The 8,504-nt window shown below is 58.0% G+C and overlaps 1 protein-coding gene across 2 annotated transcripts; it reads right to left on the bottom strand.

Moving 5' to 3' along the window:
• Nucleotides 1–416: 416 nt before the first annotated feature.
• Nucleotides 417–6,503, bottom strand: RHOC (ras homolog family member C). 2 transcript variants are annotated; one of them, XM_036122593.2, is made up of 5 exons: nucleotides 6,391–6,503; nucleotides 3,007–3,170; nucleotides 2,360–2,480; nucleotides 1,903–2,033; nucleotides 417–1,071 (listed from the first exon to the last, which is right to left on the bottom strand). In XM_036122593.2, the coding sequence occupies exons 2-5, from the start codon at nucleotides 3,160–3,162 to the stop codon at nucleotides 898–900; spliced, it is 582 nt and encodes a 193-aa protein (XP_035978486.1). In that variant the 5' UTR covers nucleotides 3,163–3,170; nucleotides 6,391–6,503; the 3' UTR covers nucleotides 417–897. The 2 variants fall into 2 exon arrangements, with proteins under 2 accessions (XP_035978486.1, XP_035978495.1); XM_036122602.2 differs by lacking the exon at nucleotides 6,391–6,503 and adding an exon at nucleotides 4,373–4,518.
• Between the last annotated feature and the right edge of the window lie 2,001 nt (nucleotides 6,504–8,504).

Genomic DNA, 8,504 nt, shown 5'->3' with positions numbered 1-8,504 from the left:
GCCTCCTTGTCTCCTCAGCCTGGCCCGCTCTGGCCTTGTGGCCTTCCTGAGCTCCCAGACCGACCCCAGATGGGAGGGTGGGACTGTCACACCCTGCCCAAGGCCATACCCCTCCCGACCAGAGAGGAACCCAGCCCCCAGGTCCAGGGGGAGGAAACCCAGTGGGAGGTGGCAAGGAAGCCACCCACAGGCTTCTAAGTTTAGCCCCTGCTCCAGACCACTCCCCTCACCCGCCTCCAAGGCCCAGAGCCAGGCATGACCTCATCCTTTGCTCCAAGACTCCACCCTGCCTGCCCCGGAGTCCTGCCTTTGCAGACTGGGGACCAGCCTGGCAAGCGACTTAGGAGAGATGGGACTCTAGGCTCACGGCCAAGACAGGGACCAGGAGAGAAAGACAGGAAGCTGCCACACATATGTTGGAGCCTGTGGCCTTTATTCGTGCCCCCCACCAAGTAGAGCCAGAGACAAGGTCCCTGTCCAAAGCAGAGATGCCAGGGACCCGGGGCTCGGGGTTACACCCTCCCAGTCCCCTACCCCAGACACTCCTGTGAGCCAGAAGTGTATAAAGTGCTGGTGTGTGATGATCCTCTGGGGAAGGCCTAAGGGATCGAGAGCCCCAGCCCTGGACTGAGGCAGCAGCAGGAGGGACTCTGTTCTGGAAGGGCAGGAATTCGTCTAGGTACCCAGAGTGCGGGGAGGGAGGGCCGGCCTACCACCACCACCACCACCACCACCATGGGGGCTGGTGGCGCTGGGGAAACTCAGATGCAGTCCTGGGCTGGAGGGAGCTGAAAAGGGAGCCTTCCATAAGGAGCCCTAACAGGGTGGGGCCAGGAGGTGGGCAGCTTCTGCACCCCTGGGAAGGGAAGGGGGGGAATAGGGGAGGCCTGGGTGGTCTCAGAGAATGGGACAACCCCTCCGGCGCTTATTCTTGCGAACCTGGAGGCCGGCCCGAGTGGCCATCTCGAATACCTCCCTCACCCCCTCCTTGGTCTTGGCTGAGCACTCGAGGTAGCCAAAGGCACTGATCCGGTTTGCCATGTCCCGGCCCTCCTCAGATCGCACGGGTTCCTGAGAAGACAGGAGGCCAGAGGTCAAAGGACAACGCTGGCTAAGTGTACCTCTCCCCACTTTACCCGTAAAGTGTAGTAACTAGAACAAATAATCTCCAGCCCTCACCCCACAAAGCACTCAAGCCCCAGCCACCCAGGGCAGTTTCTAGGCCAGGACCTGAGCCACTAATGTTTACATTAAAAATTGCCTCCATTGGCCCCATATCCCATGGTACACCCTCCTCTGGCCCGAACAATATCCAGCACCTCCTCACCAACCCCCCCACCTCTGTTCTCACTTGTTTCCAATCCAGGCTCTAGGCCTGCCAAAGGAATTTCTCTAACATACAGGTATGACCCAGCTTAAAACTCTGCCATAATTATCCTTCCAGGATAGTCTGTATTCCTCATCCTGGCAACTTCATATAGACTCTAGTCCTCTGGCCACAGAGCCACTTACCAGGTAAGCCAGGGCCCGCCCTCTGTGGGCTTTCCAGCCATTTCCAATGCCCACACCTCCCCAGGTGTACCCTGATGGCTCAACCACAGCCCAAGCAGAACACCTACCGTAAGAAGCTGTCTCTGAGGACAGGGGTACTCTTAATAGTCCCAACCCAAACCGAATGGACAACAGATGAAGACATTAAAATGCCAGGTGACCTTGGACAAGTCCCTCCATTTCCTGACAATTTCATCAGGACCTGAGGCTAAGGGCCCTTCTGGGGTTCTGCCTCACTGGGGAGGAGGAGGCAAACCTCACCCCACCTCACAAGGGGAGGTCAGCTGGAGGGTAGGCCCTACGAGGGTCATCAGCCCTTCCAGGGGCTCCCGGCCTGGCCACCCCACCCACCTGCTTCATCTTGGCCAGCTCTCTCCTGGTGTGCTCATCTTGCCTCAGGTCCTTCTTGTTCCCCACCAGGATGATGGGCACGTTGGGGCAGAAGTGCTTCACCTCCGGGGTCCACTTCTCAGGAATGTTTTCTGCACACGTGTGTCCCAGCAGGTGTTGGTGCCTCCGCTTAGGCTAGAAAGCCCCCCCCAACACCACCCCCAGGGCCCTCTTATCTCCCCACAGCACTGTTAGAGGCTCTTGGGCACAACAGTCCCTTTCACAGCTCAGAGCCCCCCCACCACCACAGCACCCCCCACCAAGCCCTCCCAAGGGCCAGTGTCCTCCCAGCGCAGGAGGATAACAGCACCCCATCTCGGAAGGTGGCTGAAATGAGCCGAGATGACAGCTACCTCGGGTTGGTTGATTCCAAGGGCTTCTCAGTGCCCTTCCTCCAACACCCTCACCCCCACCTCACCCAGGCTGTCGGGGCTGTCGATGGAGAAGCACATGAGGATGACGTCAGTGTCCGGGTAGGAGAGAGGCCGCAGGCGATCATAGTCTTCCTGCCCAGCTGTGTCCCACAGAGCCAGCTCCACCTGACGCACAGGGCCAGTGAGCCGCTGCCGGAGGGCCCCAGTTCCACCCCTCCCCTGCCACCCAGAGGTCCTCTGAAACCACTGGTCCTTTAGGTTCACTCAACATCTCTCTCCTGAGCACTTGCTCTGTGCCAGGGACAATGCGAGTCACCGTCACACAATGTAAATAAGGTGAGCTTCTAGAAATCCTGAGGCATGGATGCTGGATCTTTATGTAGTTTAGGAGCACCATGATTTGATTTTAAGTCACAAAGACCTTTGAAGGCAGCCTTACCATTATCCCCATTTTGCAGTCGGAGGGGCTTTAAGCTCGGAGGCAAAAGGACTGGGCCCAGATTACAGAGCCAGGGCGTAGAGAACCAGGAGGTGTCTCTAGATTTCCTAAAAGTACAATTTCGCTTCCTAAATTGTACTGTTCCAGCAGGGGGAGAGGAGCAGGGATGGATGGATGGTGAGGAAGGACATCCAAGGTCCATGGTGACGGGGCGGGGTTCCCAGGGGAGACAGGAAGGGCCTTGGCCTTCACCTGTTTGCCGTCCACCTCTATGTCTGCGATGTAGTTCTCAAAGACAGTGGGGACATAGACTTCGGGGAACTGATCCTTGCTGAAGACGATGAGGAGGCAGGTCTTCCCACAGGCCCCATCCCCCACAATCACCAGCTTCTTTCTGATCGCAGCCATGGCCGGGGCTGACAGAAAAAAGGCAGGGTGGATTTTGGGAAAAGCCAGTAAATCCAAAACCATTTCTCTGGGGCCCCCAAGACCTGGAAACCGAGGCCTCCAGCAAAGAGAGGGAAAGGGGCTTGCTCAGGCGTGCTCTTGCCAAGAACCAATTGTTAAGACAACTGAGCTGTCTCCCTGGGGAGATGAGAATACAGAGACAGGTCTCCCTGGACAGATTAGAATACAGAGGCGAAAGGTGGAGGAACCACCCACCTGGGAACCACCAGCTGTGGGATCCTGGACACTTAGAGGGGTGCTCAGGGATTAGGGACATGCCTGGAAGAGCCAGCTTTAATCTGCTATATATACCAGGGCTTCAAGTCAGACTTGATGCGTTACCAGGATTTTGATACTTTTAAAGTTTCATAATCACTAGGGTCCAATCAACAACACACTGTCCCTCACTCAGGACAAGTCATGCCTGCCCAGTCACAAGTGAGGAGTCCCTCTCCCACAGGCTGGCAGAAGCAACTACCAGGTGACGGGTGGGTAAGGGAAACCGGGCTGAGCATTTCAACAAAAATCATCTCCCTCAGGCCCCAGAAGCCTGCAAAGGTGGATGGTGCGCTTCCCATTTTGACGCACTGGGAAAGTGAGGCTCAGTAAGGTTACGACGTGTTCCGAGTTGTGGCAGGGATGGCATTCAAGGCAGGGCTGTGGGACTGTGGGGTCTGTTGCCTTTTCTACCTATCTCCCCAGAGATGGGAAAAAGAGGAGAGGCAGGGAAACCCAGACAGAGGGCAGTGGCAGCAGCTAACCGGCTTCCCTGGCCCACCCCAACCCTGTCCCCAAAGCCATCCCCGAGTCACACAAAGGAGGCTCAGTCCCGGCAGTGCCCACAGCCCACATTCGGGCAGTCTGCCCTCCTCCCCCCTTCCTCCTGGGCCTGGCAGCAACACTGGGTCACTCAGCCCCAGGCAGGGGACAATGACCACACTGTAGGGAACCACACATCCACCACAGCAGAGTGACTGAGAATAATCCACTAGGGAGTCCCCTCCACCCACCCCCTGGAACAGCCCCTTCCACCCCTCTCTGTCCAGCTCACCCCAAGACCCTGCCCACCCCTCCCTGTGACTCAGGGCGAGGAGTCAGCTTCCTGAGGTTTCTGTAGGTCCCCGGCCCCCAACACACCCGAGCAAGCATCTGCACAGTTCATCACACCTACCCAGCCTCCCTGCCCCTGAGCCGAGCCTCACTTCCTCCCTCCCTGGGGAGAGGAGCTGCCCTCTGGCCAGCTGAGGTTCCCAAGCCTCCAGGCTTGGAGGAAGAGAGGGCGGGCTCCGGAGCCGAGATGCCGTCGAGGCTGTTGGGAAGGGGGAGGGGGCTAGAGCCCGAGCTGGGAGGAGCTCCCAAAAAAGAGCTGAACATGGGCCAGTGGCCTCACCAACCAGGCAGGGAGTAGTTAAGAGCGGAGGGGATGGTAACCTGATCTCTGCCCCAAACCTGGCTTTTTCTCTCAGTCCCACATCCTGTCAAACTGGGCTGAACTCTTGTACTCCCCACAGACCACCACCACCCCACAGCCCTGGCTTGGTCTGTCTTTCAGGAAAGCGAATGCTCCAAGCCCAAAGCTAGTTCTCTTCAACGGTGGGATCCTGGGTGGCCTGCCTCCTCTCCACACACACACACACACACACACACACACACACACACGCATGCACAAAACCGGGATGAGAGGAAGTGGATATGAGTCAGAGAGAATTTATAGGAGTTGAGAGGATACCGCCACACTCTCCCCACCTCAAAAGGGGCTCTCTCCCCGGTACCCCGAGAGACAGGCAAGAAGGCATTCACCATGCCAGCAGGTCCCCTTCAAAAATGGACACCACCTTCAAAAAGGGGGTGCTCCCTGGAGATTCTGCCCAGGTGATCAGCTCCCCCCACCCACTCCCGCTAGTCCCATCGGTCCAGCTAGTTCCATTGGTCCAGCTGGGCGAAAACAGGCTGGGGTAGCCCCGCCTGGGATGGGCAGTGTTGATGAAGGGCAGTCACCCCCATGGTGAGTACCAGTTGCTAAGGTGTGAGCGTGCCACTGGCCTCGGGCAGCAGGGCAGTCTAGGTGGCACCAGATGGCGGGAGCCACGGGACAGAATTCAGGGGCAAGGACATGCATTAAGTGACCTGGAGCCCCCAGCTCAATGAGAAGACTTTCCCTTCGGGCTCTCATTGGGCAAGAAGAGCAGCTGGCCTAGGCCAGGCCAGGACACTAGGCCCAAGGCCAACATGGCAAGGAAAACAGCTCCCTGTGAGAGGCAGCCCCAGAAGAACCGCCCCACTGACCCTAAGAGGGGCACCCGAACCCTGACAGAGGCTGGAATGGAGCCTGACGCTCCTGGGGTCTTCAGGCAGACAAGACATCCCACCCTCTCTCTCCTCAAGCATTCTCTAGATTTCCAGATGACCCGGGGTGGGCTGTACCCTGCAGGCCAGCCCTGAGGGCTAGGGGAGGAATCAGATACCGTCTCAACTTTAAAATCAGAAGTGAGCATAGGACTGAGCCTCGGACCTTCCCAGTCCAAAGCCCCAGGATAATCTTTAGCCAGGTTTGCGGGGTGCAAGGGAGGGAGGGGTCTGGAGGAGAGGAGATTCTTGCACACATAAAAAGGAGCTAGACCCTTCCCAATCTCCCCTACCTCCCGCCCCAGGTACACTCCAGGAACCTTCTAGGGAGGCGTCCAGACCTCTGGGAGCAGTGGCAGCCCCCCCTGGTCACACCACGCCCCGGTTCCCGCCATTCCACCGGTCCGGCCTGGGGGAATTCCCACCTCCAGGCGGATTCGTGCCCGGACTCACACCCCGGCCCACGTCCACATCGGGCCACCCGGCCTGGGAGCCAGAGCGGCTGGACTGGGGCTCCCTCGCGGAGACCCTAAGTTGCCTCCTGGCTTCTCGCCCGGCGGGGAAGGTTCCGGGAAGCCGGGAGGGGAAGGGCAGAGACCCAGGCTCGGACACAGGAGGCGAGAGACCCCGCGGGGCAGTTCCCGGAGTGGGGTGGGGGACAGCCCTCGCCGCGGCCCAGGGAGGGGCCAGCCGGGCTGACCCCAGCACAGCCCGGCGCGCTCTGGCCGAAGCCCCCTCCCCGCCCGGCGCCCAGAGCTCCGGCCAAGCGGAGGAGGGCGAAAGTGCTCTCCCGGGGACGAGTTCCCGGGACGCCCCGCCACCCCAGCCCCCGGCCCCGAGTACCTTCCGCTCCGCTGCCTCCAGCTGCGCCGCCAGTGCCGGAGGCTGAGACTGACCCGGGGGGCCCCGCCCCGCCCTCCTTCAGCGCCGCGGCGGGGCGGGGCGGGCCCGGCAGGGGGAGGGACCGGCCGGGGTTGGGGCGGCCCTTGGCTCCGCCTGCCCACCGCCCAGCCTGGGGCCACCGCGCTCGCCCCGGCTGCTGGCCGGGGGTCGAGGGTGGAATCTCTGGCCGGTCGGGGAGTGGGCGGCGGGCGGGACCCCTGGAGGACTCAGCCTCTGCCCCGCCTTCCAGCCCCCAGGGGCGGACCGGCGTCGGGAAAGTTGTGAGGCGCTCGGGGTGCGGTCGGGAAAGGGCCGCTGCTGCCCTCCCGTGGCCAAGCGGCCACGCGCGCCTACACCCCCTGGGACCTCGCGGGAGGGGGCTGCGGAAGACGGCCGCCCCCAGCTAGTAGAACCCTGCCGCGTAAGTACTGCCCAACCTCACGCCCCAGCCTTGAGGACTTTTCGGATCCCTTGAGACCCAGGCCACCTTTCCACTTGACAGTTCCCTTCCCCCTGCCTGGAATTTCCTTGAGTCCAATTACTGAGTACCCGTCAAAGGGCACTCCTGGAGGCTTTTCCTGATCCCCAGCTGGGAAGTCAACTTCCATCCCCAGTGCGTTATTTCGGTGCCGCTAGGGCCAAGTGTCCCTTGGCCCGGTCTGATACGTCACATCGGGTATTTACCTACCCGTGTATCTCTTTCTGTTAAGGTGGATAAGGATGGAGGATGAGGACGTCTACCAATACTTAATTAGTTTGTGACCTGTTCGCTACATAGTTCAGTCCTTTTAGTACTCATCACGGATCTTGGGGTTAAGTATACCCATCTCCTTTTGCCTGTAAGGAAACTGAGGCTCAGAGAAGTGGCTTGCCCAAATCTTTGTGATTTGTATGGAACAGAGTGAGAGTTCAGACAATCAGGCCCGTCTGGCTCCAGAGTTGGTGCTCTCTCCCCGCTGTCCTTTATCCCCCTCCCACCTGTCATTCCCCACTGCCTAGCATGTTGTGTGGCAGGTACGTTTTTCAAGAAATATTCTCTGAATGAATGAACGTCAGGAGTCATGTTGATTTTAAAGCTCTGAAGTGCAGCCCACACATTTGATAAATGAGTAAGCTGAGGTCCAGAGAAGTTTGGTCCCCAGGCCTCTTCACCCGCTCAATAAACATACACTGCAGATTGATTTCGGTCTTCAAAGAACTTAACAGTCCAAATGCAAACACAAACAACTTAAAGATAGCAAGTTATTGAATCCTTATTGCATGCACCTGGCTCCACATACAGACATGAACTCCTTTAGTCCTTACAATACCTCTGTGAGGTAGCACTGTTACTTCCATTTTGCTGAGAAGCAAATTGAGGCTCAGAGAGGTTGCAGAGCTAGTGGTGGGTTTGGCACCAGGACCTGGATAGGAGGACTCTAGAGCCTCTGCCCTTAACTGCTACTCCATGTTATATTTACAGGAGGCAGTGGTTGTGTTGGAGGCACGCAAGGGCTATGGGATACCCAGCCCTGAAGGACGAGTCAGGTTTTCCAGATAAGGTGATGAGTAGATGTTAAATGGGTTGGAGCCACAATAGGCCCAAAGAGTTACGGAACCCCCAGGAGAGTGGGGGTGGGGCTGAAAGATAGGGCTAGGGAAGGACACGGTGGCCAGATCATGAATGTCCTTGTCTGCCACACTCAAGAGTTGAGTGTTGATTTTGGTCTAGGTGCAGTAGGGAGCCACTGAAATGTTCTCTCAAGGGAATAACCAGCTTGGATTCCCACTGTGGACAGGTTACATTCAGGGATACAGGGGCATGACCTGGAGATAGAGTTAAAAGCCTAATGTAGTAGTAACAGTAGGGATGGGGATAGGTGGACAAATAGGAAATATATTTTGTGATATATAATTAACAGCACGTAGTGATTGATTGACTTGCTGGGGAAGAGCCAGAAGCCAAAGGTGACCAACGCTAAGATTTCTAACTTGGGCTCATGAGCTGATACCCATGGACATGATGAACCAGAAGAAGGCACACGTTTGTAGGGAAATGGTGGATTCCATTTGAAGTACACTGAGTTGAAATGCCC

Source organism: Halichoerus grypus, chromosome 5, assembly GCF_964656455.1.
Source record: "Halichoerus grypus chromosome 5, mHalGry1.hap1.1, whole genome shotgun sequence".
Lineage (NCBI taxonomy): Eukaryota > Metazoa > Chordata > Mammalia > Carnivora > Phocidae > Halichoerus > Halichoerus grypus.
This window is presented reverse-complemented; position numbering and strand designations above follow the sequence as displayed.

Bases quoted from the DNA above. Each gene is read 5' to 3' on its own strand.
- RHOC (XM_036122593.2), bottom strand. From the start codon at position 3,162: ATGGCTGCGATCAGAAAGAAGCTGGTGATTGTGGGGGATGGGGCCTGT. The intron at 2,481-3,006 runs GTGAAGGCCAAG...CCTGTGCGTCAG, and splicing joins TAGAGGTGGACGGCAAACAG to GTGGAGCTGGCTCTGTGGGA. The intron at 1,072-1,902 runs GTGGGTGGGGTG...CTGTCTTCTCAG, and splicing joins AGCTGGCCAAGATGAAGCAG to GAACCCGTGCGATCTGAGGA.